At 57.4% G+C, this 19,538-nt stretch overlaps 2 protein-coding genes across 5 annotated transcripts; both read right to left on the bottom strand.

The window, feature by feature from the left end:
- Positions 1–441: 441 nt before the first annotated feature.
- FBRS (fibrosin) lies at positions 442–12,953 on the bottom strand. Of its 3 annotated transcripts, none has more exons than XM_079946425.1 (18): positions 11,319–12,953; positions 10,858–11,037; positions 10,083–10,118; positions 9,933–9,962; positions 8,824–8,872; positions 8,432–8,732; positions 6,761–7,062; positions 6,350–6,555; positions 6,190–6,234; positions 5,817–5,912; positions 5,512–5,580; positions 4,693–4,731; positions 4,250–4,321; positions 3,819–3,939; positions 3,633–3,713; positions 2,647–2,730; positions 2,314–2,521; positions 442–2,215 (listed from the first exon to the last, which is right to left on the bottom strand). In XM_079946425.1, the coding sequence occupies exons 1-18, from the start codon at positions 11,772–11,774 to the stop codon at positions 1,627–1,629; spliced, it is 2,964 nt and encodes a 987-aa protein (XP_079802551.1). In that variant the 5' UTR covers positions 11,775–12,953; the 3' UTR covers positions 442–1,626. The 3 variants fall into 3 exon arrangements, with proteins under 3 accessions (XP_079802551.1, XP_079802552.1, XP_079802553.1); XM_079946426.1 differs by having other exon boundaries at positions 4,702–4,731; XM_079946427.1 differs by lacking the exon at positions 6,190–6,234.
- Positions 12,954–14,398: 1,445 nt separating this feature from the next.
- On the bottom strand, positions 14,399–19,320 carry PRR14 (proline rich 14). 2 transcript variants are annotated; one of them, XM_079946103.1, is made up of 12 exons: positions 19,255–19,320; positions 18,389–18,460; positions 18,096–18,264; positions 17,333–17,454; positions 17,071–17,260; positions 16,741–16,784; positions 16,429–16,538; positions 15,540–16,128; positions 15,328–15,403; positions 15,160–15,251; positions 14,816–14,887; positions 14,399–14,725 (listed from the first exon to the last, which is right to left on the bottom strand). In XM_079946103.1, exons 2-12 carry the CDS (start codon positions 18,409–18,411, stop codon positions 14,446–14,448), a joined length of 1,767 nt encoding a protein of 588 aa, XP_079802229.1. In that variant the 5' UTR covers positions 18,412–18,460; positions 19,255–19,320; the 3' UTR covers positions 14,399–14,445. The 2 variants fall into 2 exon arrangements, with proteins under 2 accessions (XP_079802229.1, XP_079802230.1); XM_079946104.1 differs by having other exon boundaries at positions 15,334–15,403; positions 19,255–19,319.
- Positions 19,321–19,538: the final 218 nt, after the last annotated feature.

Below are 19,538 nucleotides of genomic sequence, written 5' to 3'. Positions count from 1 at the left end.
TTGCTTGAATCTTACACACAGTTGACCCTGGGGTATTGATTCCAGGACCTGCCATGGATACCAAAATCCTCAGATGCTCAAGTCCCATAGTTGGCTCTCCATATCTGTGGTCCCACATCCACAGATTCAACCAACCATTGATCATGTGGTACTGTATGAAGTATTTATTGGGAATAAAACCACGTGTAAGTGGACCTGTGCAGTTCAAACCCGTGTTCAAGGGTCAACTGGAATATGTACTCCTGGACTGCAGAAAAATGTGAAAAACTTCAGTGCCCAACACTCCAATCCATCCATCCAGAAGTAGAACAAATTGCCCAGGTGGGAAGGAGGGGAAAACCTTCATCAGGACATGGACAATATTGTCCTCATCCCTCCCCAACCCCAGGACCCAGCCCAATCCCCCCCAGGTGACCCACACACAAAGAGGAGCCAAGGGGCCTCATTGTAACACTCATTTTTATATAAATATCCGCAAGTCATGTTACAGAATAAGTCCCACTGGGGAAAAAAGTCAATGTTATGTTTTTGTTAAACCAACCCCTGCCTTCTAGGTTGGGCCCCAGCCTGGGGGCACCTGCTGCTTTGGGAAGGCTGGGGCTGCTGCCAAGAGGCTGCTGAAGAAGCTGCCTGTGTTGCCCACCCCCCGGCCAACCCCCTTCTTTGGTGTGTGGTACATGGTGACCTTCTCTGGCCCCCCTTAAGGAGCCTGCGGCAGGGTTCTGGGGAACAGGGTTCTGGAGAGCAAGGTCCAGGAATCCTGGGGGCACTTGGAAATAGAGTGGGGGGGACCAAGCCACTAAGGTGGAGTCTGAAGCTTAGAGGTTGCGCCTTTGGGGATGGGGGCACACAGAGGTAACAGGAACAGGTGGGGGGAACCTGGGCTGACAGCCAAGCAGGAAGCACTTGCCCTTCTCTCTAGCCTAGGTACCCAGGTCCCTTTTCCTGTTGGTCCGCCTCCTGCTGGGCCCCAGATTTCCAGGGATAAGCCCTGGGTTCCTGCCTGTTCCCTCCCAGCTCTCCCCACTGCAATCCCCCCTCCCCCCACAGAGAGGCCAGAGGCTAGGAACACAGCACCAGTCTTAGGATTTAATTAACCAGGAAGGGGGATTATTGGGAGGGGCACCCCTGTAAAAATGTACAAAAGGTCTGGGGGGCTATGTGGAAGAGGAGATAAATATGTACATGGAACCCCCCTTCCTTTAGCCCCTCCTCCCCCAGCCCTGAGAGGGCATGAGGACTTGGGTGGTAGGTGAAGGGGAGGGGGGCACTTTGGCCTCTGGCTTAGTGAGCCCTTGGGGAGGCAGGCCAAGGGCCTAGGGGCCCTCAGAAGGGGCGATGGTGCACCTCAGGAGATCACGAGCTATGACCTCTGAAATGACCCCCACTCTCATGTACACACACACCTCTCTAAAGGCTTGTGACCTCTGCCCTCCCAGTGACCCCAAGATCCAACTGATGCTTGATCCAGTGGGGGTTGGGGCTTACTGCTCCCAGATTCCACGACCTCAGAGGTGGCTGGTGAGGTCATGACCTCTGCCCTCCAGCCCCGGCTTGAAACCTCAGCTCTAGGACCTTGTCAAAAGAAAAGGGGGATGGAGCTATGCCCCTGCCCCTCCCCTTCCCTCACCTGTCAGCCCGGGTTGGGCCAGGGGCCCGAGGTGGGGAACTAGGCCGAGGGGCGGGCACAAGCGGAGGTGGTGCCCCCAAAAGGGCTCCTGGCGGGGTCTTGCTGAGAAGGTGAGGGGTTCCCGGGGCCGCAGCTGGTGGCGGCGGTGGAGCCAAGCGGCTGTATAGCAGGGGATGGGCAGGCTCTAGACCGTAGAGGCGGGCAGCAGCCACAGCCCCTGGTCCAGTCAGCTCCTCACCCGCCTCATAGAAGCGGGGTGGCCTAGAGAGGCGAGGGGGCCCTGCCAACCAGGCTGGCTCCAGGAAGCCAGCACAGCGCTCTGGAGGACTAGGGCCCAGAAAGGGGGGTGGCCGGGGCCTCTCAAACAGCAGGTGAAGGCCTTGAGGCCCGGTGGTGGTGGCAGCGGCAGCGGCGGCGGCGGCGGCGGCGGCAGCAGCAGCGGCGGCGGCGGCAGCAGCAGCCTCCTCCTTCCGCTCTTCCTTTACCCGCACCGATTCCTTAGCTGGCCTGGCCCCTTCCTCGCCAGCCCGCGCCTTGGGAGTAGCAGGAGAAACTCGGAGCTGGGGCCGTGAGAAGGGGAGGTCCCTGGGGGCAGGGAGGAGAGGATGAAGGTACTCCGGAGGTTGGACTGAGGTAAGGGAGGGAGGAGGGCAGGGCAGGTGGGGGCTGGCAGGGAAGCACACCTGTCTTTCTCCTCCTTAGTGAGAGAGGGCTCCCTCCGCTCCACAGGCCGCTCCTTGTCTGAGCCTGGTGTCCGGGCGGCCTCAGGGGGCCGGACCCAGGCAGGAAAGGCCAGAGGACTGCGGTGCAGGCGGCCCCATGGGTCTGGCGGGGAGGCGAAGGCTGGTGGGGCCCCTGGGCTTTCTTTCTGGGCAAAGACGGCGCCGGAGTCTAGACAGAAGACAAAGTAGAAAGTGATGGGAGCCAGGAGTGGGAGGTCCCACTCAGGCATCCTCCCAGTCCCCTGCCTGAGCACAGGAGCCCACTGCCCCCACCCCACCCCGCCCAGCACTCACTGAATGTGGGGCTGCCCAGGCCTCCAAAGGCCCCGTTGGAGAGGGCAGCCAAGGAGGCGAAGCTTGTGGGACGCCCAAAGGGATCTGTAGGAGAAAAGGGGGATGGTCAGAGCATTGGGCGGCCGGCTCTGAGCAGGCATCAAGGACTGGCAGGGAAGAGGCTGATCACCAAGCAGGCCCCAGAAAAGCACTGAGCTTTAAGGTGCAACGTGTTGTTTAACCTCACAAGCTCCATGAGGCAGATGGGAGCATTCCCACTTAAAGATGATTAAACAGGCTCAGAGAGGTGAAGTAACTTGCCAATCAATGGTCATCTAACCAGTGAGTGGAACCCCCAATCCAGGGCCTCTGACTCCAGAGGTCAGGCTCTTACCCCACAGCCCCCGACACCAGCCACCCAGACCAGCTCTACAGCAAGCCACTCGCCTGAAGGCCTCAGCTAGCTTCCTCCCACCTGCATGCAGGGCTGCTCCCAACCTGACCCTAACTTCATATATATGTCACATAGCCAGTCAGAACATGTAACTAGCAAGCTGCGGGAACCTCACAATTCCTCTTCTAGGAACACCTTTTCCTAGGCCAGCCGGCTCAACTCCTCCTCGTCCATCCAAACCCAGGATAAATCTCCCCAAGAAGCCTGCCAAGATCACTGGGAGCCAGTGACCATGCTCTCCGCTGGGCCTGCACAGCCTTCCTCCACCCCACTCTCCCAGGTGGCACACTCCCCACTACCACTGGCTAGTTTCAGAGACAGTGACTGAGCTGTCAGGGATTGGCGATTACTCTGCCCTTCCCTATCCCATTTTACAGAGGATGAGATCAAGGCTCAGAGGGGGTAGAGTAACCTGCCCAAGGTCACAAAGCAAGTGGAACCAGGTCTACCCTCCATTCCAGCTGCCTCTCAGGTCTAACTTCTATCCCCAGCTTAACACCTCCTGGAACTCAGGGACAAGGCTTAGGTTGCCCAACATGCCTTTGGCTCTTACCAATGTGGGTGCTGGGGCTCAGAAAGGGTCCGTGGGCCCCGGGAGCTGCCGTGAAAGGGTTGGCTGCAGCGTGGACGGCACCTGGGGCGGAGAGGCGGGAGATTCTGATGAGGCTGAGTGGACGCAAGGTGGGCCTCGGGCTACAGGTGGGCAACCTCAGGCCCAGAGAGGGCTGGCCAGACTCACCAGTCGCAGTGAAGAGGGAGGCGGCCGGGTGGGAGAGCTCCTGCCCAGGGGGCAGGGCCCCATAGGGCCCCGGAAGGCAGGGCAGGAGGTCGTTCCGAAAGTCAAGCTTGTGGGAGTCGCCCTGCGTGGGACAGGGAGAGGGGCAGTGAGTGAGGAGCCAGGTGTGGTCCCGCTCTTGCTCTTCCACCCCGAGGCCCCCTCCGAGGGCTGCCTGGCGCCAAGACAGGGCTTGGGTGGGCCTCTGCCTCTCTCAGAGCCTTCTCTGACCACCCCCCAGTTAGCAAGAGAACCTAGTGCTAACTGTGGACTTGCTCAGGCAGTGACCAGGGACAGGAGGGAACATTTCTGGCCAAGATTCTGCCAAGCTCTGCTGAAGGTAGACGCCCAGAGCTCAGGCAGGCCCACTCTCCCCAGCCCTCCAGCCCCAGTACCTTCATCTTTTCCTGGTGTCTCAGGATCATGTAAGCCACGCGCACGTGCATGGCACACCACTTCCCTGGTTTCTGCCGCCCCAGAAGGATGACCAAAGGGAAAGGGAAGGAAAGAATGTTCACTCATCACCCACTCCAGACCTGGCCCTGGGCCCAGCCTTGCCACACAACGTCCCCACTCATCACCCCTACACCTGAGGGATGACTAGGTTCATTTCACAGCCTAGGAAACTGAGGCTCAGAGAGATAAACTGTCTTGCCCAAGGTCCCACGGCCAGCTGTGTCTGAACCCAGGTCTGCGGTTTGCAAGCCTTTCGCTTCCTGCTGTTCCACATCTGGCTGCCTCCACGTCTTGGGCTTCTTGCTTATTCCCAAGCAAGACCCTCCCCTCACACAAACACCCTGACGCCAGCCCCCAGCCTCATGCAGCCTGAGGTCCTCACCAAACTCACCCTCAAAGGTGGCCGGAAATGGTCAGGGATCTGGGAATAGCAAAGCAGAGATTGGCAGCAGTTCAGACCTGTTTACTGACCTGGGCACCTCATCTCCACAGTCCCCAATGCCCCCCCAAACACCTCCCTGAGACCGTGTGCGGCTCCCTCAAACCTTTCCTTTCCCCATCTCTCCCACTCCAGGCACCTCCCCTCCAGCACCAAGTTACTGAACCTGGCTCCAAGGAGGTGCCCTGCTTGGAAGGCTGTGGAGTGGGTTAGTGGGCAGGCAGGACAGGTTTCTCAGAGAAGAAGAGTAGCTATCTGATAAACAGCTTTATATAATGAAGATCTGCTTAAGATTTCTTTAGAAAAAAGCCTTTACTATTGTTAAAAGAAGCTGGAAAACCTCTGGTCTAGTCTCTCCTTTAGGAAACAGATCCTGTGCTTTTCAAGATGTTCCCAAAGCCCTGGGCTTTAAGGCTGCTCCCCACGTCACTTCACAAAGAAGCAGCTTATCTTTTCATTGTTTTATGGACAGAACTTCCTGGTATGATATCATTTGAAAAAATGAGTGCTGTGACTTAAAAAATTTGAAAACCCCTACAAAAACCACCATCCTAGGAATCTTATTTCTGGGGCAACTTCATGAAATTCCTATCCCTCATGCCTGAGAAATCCTTCATTTATAGAAATTCCCTCTTTTCAGGTCCTCAGAGACACCCCTGACCATATATTAAAGGGAGGAATCAGTGGTTCACTCTCAAGTCAACCCTGCTCTCCCTCAACAGATCTTCCAGCTGCCCGAGGACCTGCCTTGGCCCCCCTCACCTGTGTCCCCTTTTGGGGAAGCCCGCTCGGCACTGGCCCCAGTCGTGGTGGCAGCTCGGGGTTCGTGCTCTGGGAAAGGGGAGTGGAGGGATCAGTCAGGAGAGCTGACACCAGGCATAAGAGGGATCTAAAACCAAGCTGGGGGCTGGGACAGGGAGGGAGCATGGCTTTGGAGAAACCTGGGTCCACAAAGGGAGGGCAGGAGGATGGGCATGGTTTTGGGGAATGGGAAGGTAAATGGATCCAGGGGTATCCGGGTTTGTAAGGGGTGGGAGGTGGTGGTGTCGTCTGGATTGGGAGCTCACCTTGGGCTGGAAGGCCCCCTGCAGGGAGCCAAAGGAGACAGCCGGCGGGAGGCCCGGAGGTAGGCCGGGCACTGCGGGAGGGAAGGCCGTGTACGGCTGTGGAGAGAAGGGGACTAGTCCAAGCTGGGGGTGGAGGTGCAGCCCATCTGCGGTCTGCCCATCAGTCCTCTGGCCTCCACCCTAAATCCCCCCCAGGGAGCTCTCCCAGGCTCAAAGCTCTTGCTTTTGAAGCTGAAGACTGGACCCCAACAATCAGGGCCACAAGCATTGATGCATCCATGCCCACACACCACACACACCACACACCCACACCACACACCCACCCACACACCCACACACCCACACACCCACACACACACTCTCACACACTCACATTATGCCGGAAAAGGCCTTCCATCTTTCCTGGATATTTCTCAAACTAGGGAAGAGAAGGGAAGAGTAAGCTGCCAGCCAGGAACCCAGGGCCTTCCCCTGGAAGCCATACCCTCCCCCCAGGTCTCTGAGCCTCATCACCGGCCCAATGAGAAGCTCACCATGTGGGGGCCGTGGGGTGGCAGCAGGCCCGGGGGGTAAGGGGTGAAGTGCTGGTGGGTGTGCTGGTGGGTGTGCTGGTGCTGGTGGTTGTGCTGGTGGAACTGGAAGGCCAGGGGCCGGGCAGAGCCCCCTGCCCCCACCACCTCGGGGCCACCCTGGGCATTCAGGTAGCGAGAGTTCAGGTCCTGGCCGATCAGGTCCTGCTCTGTGGGAGGGGAGGGGGAGAAGGCTTTAACATCTGTAGCCACCGTGTCAGCCTCCTTGGGCCCGGGTGACTGGCCTTCCCTTCTGGCTTTGGGCCGCTCCCTCCTCACGCCCTGCTGCTTGCTAAGGTCCAGATGCCCCGAAGCCAACTGGGCCCAAGCCCGGGGCCATGGCCCCCCACCCCCCGGCCAGGACCCCAAACTCACCAGAAAGGGCGTTAGCGGCTGAGGCCCCAGGGTGCCCTGGCACCTGCAGCAGGGGAGGGGGCGGGGGCAGGGCGGGGCCAGGGGAGAATAAGGAGGGGTGGGGGGGTGGGGGTGCGGGCCGCAGCCCGGGTGGGGGGAAGCTGTGGGTGGACAAAGGCAGGGGCAGTGAGGGCGTCGGGGGCCGGTGGGTGAGCTGCGCGGACGAGGAGGAGGCAGATGAGGAGGAAGAGGACGAAGAGGATGATGAGGGGGGAGGCTGAGCCACGGGAGGGGCCGGGGCCTTGGGGGGCGGCCGTGAAGAGCTGGGGAGAGAAGTGGGGAGATGAGTGAGGGGTTGGGAGGTGCCAGCTCTGACGGGAGGGGGTCAGAAGCCTGGGCGATACCTTGACCCTGGTTCTCCAACATGGAAGGTGGTAGAACCTGGCCCCCAGGACCCCCACCCGCCGACCCGGAGAACCCAGCCTCAGACTGAGGTACCTCCCACACCCAACAGCCCCCTCTCTCCATCTCTAGGTCTCTTTTTCCACACAGCTGCCTCTGACGCCTCTGGCCACGTGACTTTCCCTTTTCTGACTCGACCACAGCACAAAACGTATCGTTCACTTTGACGCTTAATTACGACAGGCCACCTGGGTTCCCACCCTAAGACAGTGGAAGCAGCACCGCCCTGGCCTGGCCTAGGAGTCAGGAGACCTGAATTCTAGGCCCATCTTGCCATTAACACCCTGGGTGACCTTGAGCAAGTCACTGCCCCTCTCTGAGCCTTAGTTTTCCCAATAATAAGAGAATGATAATGATGATAACAATAATAACAAAGACAGCATCGATGATAATAACAGTGTCAGTGATTCTTACCCTTTAGTGAGCACTTACTGTAGGCCAAGTGCTGTCACCTGCTTTATATGCTAATCCAAGTCTCCAACATTCCACATCACCTTCCCAATTGCTGCCGCATCCATGGAACCCCCTGTACCGTTTACTTCTTTAACTTAACTCAGTTTGTTTTTACTTAGCCTCACCAAGCAGTAACACGTGAAATAAAGGGATTGAGGAACTATTTATATTTTTTTAAAGCACATCAGAGCTGAAAAAATTTTACTCGCATAACATCTAAAATGCACTTACATACCACTAACAAAGAGCGTACACACTTTGGGAAACACTGCATTAATTCGTAATTAATCCTCACAACAGCTTTACAATGAAGGTACTATTATTTCACTTTACAGAAAGAAGAAATCAAGGCTCAGAGAGGTTAAGTGACTTGTCGAAAATCACACGGCCATTAAGTGGCAGAACAAGAATTTGAATCCAGGTCTGACTGACACCAAAGCCAGCACTCTTAATCATGATGTCAGCATTTCCCAAAGTATGTTCCAAAGAACACTATACCTAGCAGATGTGCCTTGCGAAAATGTCTCACCAGCAAATAAGATTGGGAAACGACACAAACTGGATTCCCCTCTATGTGAATATATAAGGGTTCTGATAAGTCCTGTAGTAATCTCTTCAGATTTGTTCCACCCAGCATCTCTCAAACTTTTTAGCCTCCGAATCCCTTTTCAAGTCATATCCCACAGGTACCATCCCATATCCCAGCCACAGAATGCAGGGGCTGACACCAAAATGACCAGGCCTTTCCAGACCAGGCCAAACCCCTGGACCACTCACCTGCCAGTGCTGAGGTCCAGGCTGCTGCCATAGGGGGAAGTGCGGAGGCCGAAAGGCGAGACCCGAAGCTGCAGCTGGGGCTGGGGTGGGGGTGGCAGACTGGGGGCGGCCGGCAAGGGTGCAGGGGGTGAGATAGGAGGCCGAGGGGCCGGTGGAGGCGGTGGTTCCTTCGGGGGGAAAGGCACTAGCAGCGGGTCGGGCCCTGGGGGCTGTTCCTGGCTCCGCTCCAGGCCCGACACTTTAGGGACTACGGAGAGTTTTGCTTCACAGTTCCCATTGAAGGCGCCATGGGGGCCCGAGGCTGTGAAGGCAGGACAGCAGATATATTCAGTTGAGGTCCACGCTCACCCAATTTCCCTCCCTTGTCTCCAACCCCAGCCCTTGGGACCAACCTTTGCTGGTTGAGACAGTAAAGGACGGGTCAAGGTCATCATCGGAGACCTGGGGAAGAAGGACAGGGACAGGGTCAGGTTCTGGTCAGGTCGGGCCCTCACTCAGGAAGGCCAACAGCCTCTGGAGTCTGCTAGGAACTGGTAGTGGTGACAAGTCTATTCCATCAACTTAGCTGAAATCCACCAAAGATTGTGGGCTCTAGGGGGCCCTATGCTTGGGGAAAAGGGTAGAGCAACTGAGCCTGAGAATCTGATAGGTTGGGAGGACTGAACTGAGGCAGCATGGAAGTAGCAGAGAAACAAGCAAATCAAAAATGTCAGATATCACTAACTGCTGGCTCAGATGCCTACCTGGCTTATAGATTTGTTTGGTCCATAAACGTTAGCAAAATTCTTAAACTAATTGCTTATATTTAGAAATCTGGAGATTCCTCATTAAAAACTCAGACTTGCAGGTTCTCTTGAGAATGGGCCGCTATTCTTCCAATAGTGGCTGCCCCGTTTGGATAGACAAGTACTATTTGTTTCACCACAGTTCCTGTCCAGCCAACTTTTTAAACTACAGCAAGACACACATCAGGGAGTACAAATTTAGTTAGTTACAGGAGTACAGCACCAACCGTTAGAACACACTGTTTCAAATTTAGCACATCAGCCCTAAGGATAAAATGAAATATACCTTTACAGGATATATTCTTAAACTGACTACAATGGTTTAGTGTTCTCACTGCCATGACCATCGTCTCAGCTCAGACTCTAATCTACAGGAACAGACTAATGGCTAGCAGGAAGGACCAACTGGATTCCACAGCCACTCCAGGTTTCCGTGGAGAACACTGGTATCTCCAAGGGCTTTGGAAAGGATGGCAGAGCAAGGCATGGGCCTTTGATTCTTTGGTCAACTGGCTCTAGTTACCAAATATAATTTGTCACTTACTTTCTCGATCCCCTGCTCCATACTTCCTCCCTAAAAATCTAATTCTGGCTCAACCTAACACACGTTCCCCACTTAAGGGGAGACTCTGTCTGCTGCACAAGGAAACTTTTAAGCTGCAGTTCATTTTACAAGCTGTAATACTGCCCACCCAACAAGTTCTAGCCCCACTCACCCTCTCGTCCAGATCGCTTTCCGCGTCACACTGGGGAGAAGGAAAGACAGAGGTGTCACAAGAGGGAAGAGGAGTGGGGGCAAAGGTTGAGAGGGGAATTTCAGACAGGGAGCGAAAGGGGAGGGGCTGGTACAGGTGGAGAGCACTTACTATGTATCCAGCTTCCGGAGAATGACGGGAGGAGGCCTGAGAAAGACCAGAGTCCAGAGGTAAGGGAGGCTGACTGGCGAGGCCTTTGGATAAAGTCTAAACTGCCCGGCAAGGCACTCAAGGCCCCTCATGACCTATTCTCAATCCCTTTCTACTGCCCACCCTTGTTCTCAATGCTCTGGCAATTTTTCAAATATACCAGATTCTCACATCTCTGTGTTTTCGCCCAAAACAACTTAGCCCTGTTTCTCTTCTTAGCAAACTTATGACTATCCTTCAAGGCCTGACTAAGACATCCCAGGGGGCTTTCCCTAACCACAACCCTCCTCCCATCCCCCAGACAGAATGAGTGGCTTCCTCATGTGGGCTTCTGCAGCATCTCTCCCAGATCTCTGCCTTCTGTTGCTTCTCAGGTTTTCGTCTAGGTAATTGCTCAAAGGCTGCTTCTTTCCTGCTATACTGACACCGACTTGAAAAGGTGTGCAGACACCCTATCTAACTTATGATTCAACTAAGTCCCTTTGCTATATTTCTGAATTATCAATATGTTTTGAGGCAGACATAGTGTTGGCCAAAAGCAGGCAAGTCTGACTGCGGACATGTCTTTGTCAGACCTGGATGGGGCAGTGGAAGCTCAAATTTGCTCTGCCTTTCTCTTTGCCCTTAGAGACTGGGGTCACTGTTTACCATTAGCAGCACTGCTGACGGAAAATGGATCTATGTGAAGAACATTCTGCAGAGAGTTTTAAAGGACAGGGATTTGGGACAAGCTCACCTCTTTCCTTCTCCGCTTATTGGGCCATTTTCGGGCCCGATCCCCAGAGGGCCGGCCAGGCTCTCGATCAGAGCTGTCCCCTGGTTCCCCAGTTGCCCCACTGGAGCCCCCCCTCTTCCGCTTCCCAGAATGCTTCAGCCGATGCTCCAGTCGCTCTGGGGGCTGAAGAGACGCATCCTTCTGTGGAGGAGAAGGTGGAACTACAGTAGATGGAGAAAGGAAAGCTCCGACCTCTCTAGGGGTGACCAGGCTACCAAAGTGGCTCTCAGGCCAGGTAACCTGGTTGGTCCCTGGAGACTAGCTCTACCTCCTCCCACCCCAGGGTGGGGCAGCAGCCTGGCCAGAGGAGCCGGTTGCTCTGGTTTGGGGTGCCAGCATTCCCCCCTCAACTCCACCCCCTCCAGGCACCGTACTCTTCTCTCTGGCCCTCTGAAAAGGTCCCCGGCCCCATCAGGCCCCACCTGCAAGGCCTCGAGGCTGGCGAAGCTGGCGATGGCGAAGCCATCGATCAAGTCCTCCTCTTCTTCTTCTTCCTCCTCAAGCTCCTCCTCAGCCTCCCCATCGTCTGCGCCCCCCTCCTCCTCCTCCTCCTCTTCCTCCCCGCGGCTGCCCGAGCCAGCAGGCCGCTTCCGAGCTCGGGGTCGCGGGGGCCGAGGCCTAGGACGCGGCCGCCGCCGTCTCGGGCCTCCGGGCCGCTCTCCAGACGAAGCTGACGACCAGGGCCTGGCGGGCGGCGGCGGCGACGACGACGACGAGGAGCCGCGCGGGGCGGCCAACAGGGCCCGGGGCGCGTCGCCGCCGGGACCTCGGCGGCGCCGCTGCTCCCGGTCTCGGTCTCGGCGCGAGCAGCGCCGCCGCCGCCGCTCCCCCTCAGCGGCCCAGCCCGGGCCCGGAGCCGCGGCCGCTGCCGTCTCCATGGCGACCGCCCTCAGCGCCGCATCCGGAGGCGGCGGGCCCCGAAACGGCCTGTCCGGAGGCCCGGGGTCGCAGGCGCGGCGCTGGCGGCTGCACAGGGACGAGAGGGCCACGGCTTCCCCTTTAAAGCAGGATCTGCTGGCCCCGAGCTTGCCCCAAGGCCAAGGCCCGGGGAGCCGGCGCCGCCCCCGGGGCGACAAGCCTGAGAGCCCCCCCTGTGGGGCCGGCGGGGCCGAGACGGCGAAAACGGGGCGGTCGTCCCTTTAAGGCAAGGCCTCAAGCTGTCCAGCCCCTGGTCCCTTTAAGACGACCCAACGGTGTCCGACCGGCCTAGTTCGGTGGCCGCCCCCTGCCAGGGGTCGAGACAACTCTCCCCGAGGAAGAGGAAGGGCCACCCCTTTACCAGGGGCCGAAAGCTCGCCCCGAAACGCAGACCTCCCCTTTAAAAGTGCCTCAAGTCCGCCGGCTAAAAGAGGCCACCCCTTTAAAGAGTCCAGGGTTCTCCAAACACCAGGCCACCCCTTTAAGGGCTCGGAAGTTAGTTTCTAGTCCTCCACAAGCAGCCACTTCCCCTTTAAGTTGAATTTAAAGGACTTCTTGCGTGGGGGAGAAGTGGCGGTGAGAATTCCCACTAGCTCCACTTCTCCCAACAGTACAGTTCTCAATTTGTCAGCATCTGGTTCGGTGCCTTCCCCTTTAAAGGCTGGCGTTGTAGTCCGCCGAGATCAGTGGCCACCCCTTTAAGGAGATTTAAAGGGGCCTCTTCCAGGCCCAGCTCTTCCAGCCTCCGCCTCCGGTCGCCATGAAAGGCGCGAGGGGGGGGGCGGGGCCGCGGGGGCCAGCCCTCCAAAGCCCCGGATGTGAGGCAACGGTGACGGGTAAAGCTTGTCTGTCTGCCGACATAAAAGTCTCTTCCTCCTTTCCTCCGTCTCTGTCTGACTTGCGTCTTAAGGGATCCGAAACGGCTGTTGGGCAGCGAGGGAACTCCAGCTCACCCTCCTGTCGTCTCCCTTGGAGTCTTGGGCCTCTTCTCCGCCAGGACTTCCCTGCCCCTCCTCCCTCTTCCTTCTCAGCCTACGCCTCCTTCCTCTCTCGGCCTCCTCCCACTCTCCGCCCCCTTCCCCCTCACCCCTCTACAGCCTTAGTCGTTGATAGGTTGAGAAGTGTACGTCAAGGCGAAGGGCGGAGTCAAACTAGGGGGCGTGAGTAATATGTAACCGCCCTCAAATCTTGGATTGGGTATGTCAGATTAGCTCCGCCCTTCATCAAGTCTTGTGACTCGACTGGTTAGAAGTAGGTGCTTGGGGCGGTTCTCCAGATGACCCCGCCTCTTCCTGCTCTTCGTTCATTGATTGGCCCGTCTCCTGACGGCGTCAAGGCGAGGATCTGGATGTAGTGCGCGAGGCCTAGGGGACGGTTGGCCGCTGGGCGGCGCGCGGTCGCGGAAGGTCCCAGTCGACAGCCAGCAACGGCTTCTCTCCCTTTCCGCTGCTTGGCTTAGCCCACAGGCAGCCTGGCTTCTCGCGCACGCGCTTGGTGATACCACCATCCGGCTGGCAGCTCAGTAGGATCCCCCGCCGTGCGTGGTGGCTAGAGCACGCGGCGTGCTTTGAGAGCGCCAGCCGCGCGGGAAGGAAACCGCATCCCATTTATCGCTCGGTGCAGTGGGAGAGTGCTGGCCTGTGGTCTCCGCGTGCTAACAAGAAAGAAACAGTGCCGGGCACCTCCTCACATATTAACTCATTTGACAATGAGGAGTATCTTAGGAAAGTACTGCTATCGGCCCCATTTTACAGATGGAGAAGGGAATTGATGCACATTTAGTTTCCTAACCAAGATTTGGACTCAAGAAGCTTAGCTCCAGGCTGTGCTCTTTACCACTGCTCTGTTCTGCCTCTAAGTTATGAAAGATGTACAGTGCCGCTTGTGTCCTCTGGTTGCCTGGGTTACCCTTTTAATGTGGACATTACACTGAGAGTCAACTTGCTTTTCTTATGTATAAAATGAGTATAATTCTCACAGGGCTATGTGTAGGTCAATTACCTGTGACAGGTTGTTGTAGGTGCTTAATTACAGCTGATTACTCTTAGCTCTTGAATCCAGCAGCAGGTTCCTGGCCTGCGTGTTAGGAGGAACTCAGGACCATCTTGAACAAGGCCTTAGTCCACTCTGGGACTTTCAGTCTCCTGTTTTTTGCCGCGCTGCGCAGCTTGCGGGATATTAGTCCCCCGACCAGGGATCAAACCCGTGCCCCCTGCAGTGGAAGCACGAAGTCCTAACCACTGGACTTCCAGGAAATTCCCTCGGTCTCCTCCTTGATGTAAGTGAACTGAGAGAACCCTGACCAGGGTCACATTAGCTTCTGGAGCATACTCAGAAGTATCCCTCCACATAGGAAAATTCTCAAATCAAGAGGGTATCTCCAATGACCATTCCTCTACCCTCTCCCTATATCCAACCTTCATCATCTTCCCTGGTCCCTCCCGTTTCCCAGTTTCGGGTGCCAAAGTAGAAACATCAGCCAGTACTGCCAGTTAATCTCAAACTCAGCTAGAGACATACAAAAGAATCAGAAACATATCGAAAACTTTACTAGAAACACAGAGAAAAAAAATATAACTGTCTCAGAGACTTCCCCTCCCTCCAGGACGGATGGACAAACAGATGGAGCTTCTAAGTCCGATGGGGCCGCTCTCGATCCCCTTCCTCCTCCTCCAGGAGCAAGGCATCCAGCTCCTGCAGTCGCTGCTGCAGCAGGGGTCCTACATCTGGGCTGGGGGCCAGATTGGGAGTAAGGGTCCTGCCAGCTGCAGCCCGGGCCCCGCGAGATGGCCGCCGGGATCGAGGAAGACTACTGTCCCGAAACTCTACAGTTCGCCGGAGCTTCCTTGAGCTGGTGAAAATCAGAGTCCCGTTGCGCTCCCGGGGTTCCTCAAAGATGGTCTCAAAGGTCCTGGACCAGGCAGGGAGGAGTGCTGGTTACCAGCACGCCCCCTGGTTCCAGATTTCCCTCTGTCACCCCCAAGCCTTCAAAGTTTCTCACCTCCTGGTTGTGGGTGACTGGTAATTCTTGTTGGTGTAAATTTCTTCTAAGCTGAACTCCTTCTTGTTCAACCTGTGAGCAAAGAGGAGCAGAGGCCTCTGAGAAACCTGGGGCCAGTGGGCCTGGAGAAGGGATAATTAAGGCCTGGTCTGTATTTCAGTTTCTAGGACGTGCCAGGAGTGCTGCCTGAGGCAGACAAATGGTTCTAAGCATAAACCATGTCCAGACGAAATTGACTCCTCCAAGCTGGACTGTGCTCCCTGAGAGGAGATGAAGCCACACTCAGGGGATCTGAGCCTACACCTGTTTGGCCAAGGCAGCTCTGTGCACAAGAAGCCTCTCACCTGATTGGTCGAGGCAGCCCCATTGGTGTAAGGTTTGGTTGAGAACGGGCCGGTGTCCTGCGTATTCTGAATCGAGAAACCTTTCCCATGGTCTGCAAAAACGGGGCAGAGTGTAAAAGTGCAGCATGGGCTCAGGCTCCCACTTGTCTCCTCCCCCTTCATCTGTACCTCTACCTTGGTCTTGGGGTCTGAAAGCACCTGGTCTTCTGAGGCCCTTGGCTCCTTCCTCTTGGTTGAGCTCAACCTGCAGAGAAGGTCAAAGCTCAGGGCCAAACAGCATTCACAGCAACATCCCCATCTCCTGCCCACTGGATACTAGGGAAGGAGGCTGGGCCCAGACTATGGCCAGAGCTTTAAGGAGGGTTTATCAAGAGCACTACCTGGGTTCTGCAGGTTCAGAGAAGGAAGAAGTGGACGTGGTAGACGAGCAAGATGTGACGAGGGGAGGAGAGCCTCCCACTCCTCCAAGAGGGAAGACCTCTTTCCGGAGACAGGGCCGAGGGGGTGGCGGGGCTCGGGCCATCTCTCCACCACCCACAGTGTGCCGCCGAGGCCGTGGCCGGCTTGGGTGGGGTGGAGCAGGGGGCCAGCTGCAGGTATCTGGGCCGGGGGGCCCCAGATCAGGGCAGGAGTGGCTTCGGCCCAGAGAGGGCTTAGGGAGAGGTGCTGGGGGATTCTGGTCTTGGGCCCGCCATTGGCGGATAGGGGGCCGGGGACTGACAGATGCAGTGCCCTCAGCAGCCCCAGACTGCTCGGCCTCTGAGATGGCAATCTTCAACTCCAACTTCATGGGGGGTGATGGGGGCGGGGGCCGTGGGGCTTTGTTGGGTGTGAGGAAGATGTCAGCAAAGCTCTCCAGCTTGGAGCGGACGGAATGGAAGAGGGGGGCCAAGCCCCAGGGACTGAGGCGGGGGCGTAAAAGGCTGGATGGCGGTGGGGTCGATGGGAGCTCCAGAACAGGATCTGGGGCTGAGGAAAGGAGAGGGTCAGGTGGGTATTCCTCAGCTGCAGGTGTCTAAGCCCCACTTCAGTAGCCTTAGTCCCTCCCCAAACACTAATCTTTGCCCACAGAGGAATAAGCCCATCCCTAAAATACCAAGCCCTAAATTTAGAAGTTAAGCTTCAGGTCTCTGAAGTCTAAACCCCATCTTCATACACCAAGCTCTGCCCCAGGAGGGGGTTAAGCCCCATCCCCAACTCGTCACCTCACACTTCTAAGCTCAGCTAGAATGTTCCAGAACCCCAAGTCTCATCCATCTGAGTCCTTACCTGGTGGTGGGCTCTCCAGAGGGTTTGCAGACAGGGCAGATGGCTGGAATGAGGGTTCCACATCCCTGGGTGGAGGCTTTGGCTGGTGAACCATCATCCTTGGCTCAGTTCTGGGGTGAAGGGGCAAGTTAAAGGCTGAGGAAGCTTCCAGATTCAGATCCCACCTGAGCCAGCACATCCCCTGTCCCTTAAGGCTTCTGAAAGTGCTACAAGGAAGGACTGGACATGTAAATTCTGATGCCCCTAGCTCTGGCTGCCTGGATAATGGCTGTTGCCTGCACATCTTGATAATCCCTTCCCCAGCCCTCTCACCTTCTCGCTGGGACGGTGAAGTTGGGAGTCTCATCGGCAAAGCCCTGGATATAAACAGGGGATGGTTGTGAGGAGGCAGGGAAGCCCCCTGTGGTCTCCGTAGCTTCCCACATCCCGACTCTCTCGGTCTCCAGATTCCTGCCTGGGTTCACACTAAAGACTTTTTCATATAGGTCTTTGCTCAGACAGTGTCTTCTGCCCTAAAACGCTGTCCTCCTTGCTCTGAGCAAAATCCACCCCAGACTCAGCCCTCCTACCCCTGTCTTCTATGCCCACTGGCATGCCTGCCCCCAGCTGAACTCCTGACATCTTTCCCTGAAGTTTCCATACCTCTGCTGGGGGTCTGGAGCTGGCAATGTCCTCTAGCATCACCACCAGAGTGGGCTGGGGGGCCTGGTCCACCTTTTGTGAAGGGCCCTCCTCTGGGCCAGGTGTTGTCCTTGATCGCCGCCTCAGTGTGGAATGGGGCCGATGCACACGGCTCAAGGGCTCTCGGCATAAGTGCAGTGGGTCGGGAGGCCTAGAGAGGGACCAGGAATATCAGTGGGGCTCAGCTGTGTTCCCAGCTTACCCCCCATCCTGCCATGCTCACCTGGCTTGTGGGGACCACGTGGCCTGTCGGGGTGGTGAGGCAGGTGGATGGCTGTGGACAGAATCCCGACGGTTGCTGCAGTGCCGTGGGGTGGAGATCTCCTCTTGGGGCACCAGGGGGACCTATGGGAGGAGGAAGTGTCAAGAGCAAGGTGACTGAATGAGGCTGGACAGGACCTCCCTGTGCCTAACAGTGCCCTATGCCACAAAAATGACACAAATCGTGGCTAGAATTCATTCAAGATCCCCAAAGAAGAGGTCAGTGATGGCCCTCAATTAAGGGCCAGATATGACAGTGTCCTGAGCTGCTGGTGTGGGAGCTGGATGTCACCCAGGCTATTTGAAGAAATGAAAAGGAGAGGGTGACCTGGAGTGAGTCACTGCCCTATTTGGGGCCTCAGTTTTTCTAATCTGTGCAATGGAGCCAAAGTCCTCAGCCTGCTTCCCAAGGATTGCCTAGAAGTTGGGCTGGGAAGAAAGCAGAAGGGTTTCTCATACTTAAGAGTTGTAGGGATGTGGTTTCAGCCCAACAGAGTTGGTAGTGGGGAATGGGCACTGGAGACACTGCCCAATTCCAGGCTGGAGTGAGAGCCAAGGAAAAACAAAAGACAAAAAAAAAAAAATCTAGCATTAGGGAGGCTGCCTGATGGACGAGTGTGAGTGTGAGGTGTTTGGACCTCAGTTATCCTCACTAGTGATCTAGTTTGACTTTGGTACTGAGGGGACCTGAGGGAGAAGGGGGCCTCTCAGTTCAAGGGGCTCACCATGTGGGCAGCCATGACATCTTCCAGGACCACGGCCAGGACCCGCCGAGAGGCTTTTTCCAACGGCGAAGGGGCCCCGAGGGGCTGCAGCTTCGGCCGTTTGGGGCTCCTGGCTCCCCATAACGCTCGAGCCAGGGGCTGGCGGCACAGACCCTGCCGGCCAGGCGGGCTGGAGGATGAGAGAAGCAGAGGACGGTCGCCTGAGCCTGTTGTTGGCTCTGTGGTTTCCCCGGTACGGCCACCAGGCTCCCCGTTTCCCGGGCTCAAGACAGGCGGGCGGGGTGCGCTCTCACCTGGAGTCCCCGGGCAAGTCCATGGGGGAAGCGGCGGCTCCGGGGAGTCCCTGGGGGATCCCAGGCTCCAGCCTGGGGTGGGGGGGGAGCGGGGGAGCCGGGAGTGAAGGCCAGCCCCTCCCGTGGGGCTCCGCCCTTCATGGTCCGCCCGCGGCTCCCGGTAGCTCACGGGCCGGAGCCCTGGGGCGCGTAAGGGCGCCCCCGCCTGGCTGCCAGGAACGGGTGTCTTCCCGCTGCCGCCGCAGCGACCAGCGGATCACTCGCGCCCTGTCTGGGCCGCGAAAACCTGGATTGCTGCGGCCCCCGTTCTCCCCCGGCCCGAGCCTCCTGGGGCCTTTGTCCCTGCAGATTCCGCCCGGAGATTCCCCCGGGATCAGCTGGGATCCCAGTCCTCGGAGGCTCAGTTTCCGCCGGAACCCTCTTCAATTCTCATCCACCCCCAGCGAAGTGGCCGAGGACTCCGAAGCAATACTCCCACACGCCGACGGTTCCCCACTCCCACTAGATCCCCTAGACTAGACCCCCGCGGAAAGAATCCTACAGCGCGGTTCCTCCAAACAGACGCCGCGCGAGGATTCTCCTCTCCCTGTGAGCTTCGGCTCCGCAAAGCTCCACTCAGACAGGGGCGGCCCGAGCTTGAGCATCAGGAACTCAGTCCGGATCCCTGGGGATCCACTGTCAAGCAGATACCCCCCCCTTCACTCCAATCCCGGGAGGTCCCGCCCACAGACCCCCTCCCTCCGCCCTCCCCTGATCCCCGCCCAGCTCTCTCCCCAGCCGGGGACCAGATGGTTCAAAAGTTTCTTTCCCTCCCTCCTCCCGCCCTCTCTGCAGCCGTTCGGTGCCCTCCCCCACGCGCCGCTCACCGCCGCCTCCCGCGGATCCCGGGTCTTCGACGGCTGCCACCTCCGGCTCCTTTAAAACTAGCCTTACCCAGCACTGCCCAACCGCCGAGGGCCTTCTTCTCGAAGCCTTGGGGCACCGCCCAATCGCCGGTCCCCGTCTTCCGGGGTGGTGAGAAACTAAGTGAAGCCGCCTGGCGGCCATCATCCCTAGGGGCAAGAAGCCAAATTTGGCAGCGCCGCCATTATAATTGAGGGCAGATTACGCTAAACCAGATGAACCGAAGTAGACCGGACGGCGTCATCTT

This window comes from Stenella coeruleoalba (assembly GCF_951394435.1).
Source record: "Stenella coeruleoalba genome assembly, chromosome: 15".
Classification (NCBI taxonomy): domain Eukaryota; kingdom Metazoa; phylum Chordata; class Mammalia; order Artiodactyla; family Delphinidae; genus Stenella; species Stenella coeruleoalba.
The sequence above is the reverse complement of the archived record's forward strand: the minus strand, read 5'-3'. Positions and strand labels throughout refer to the sequence as shown.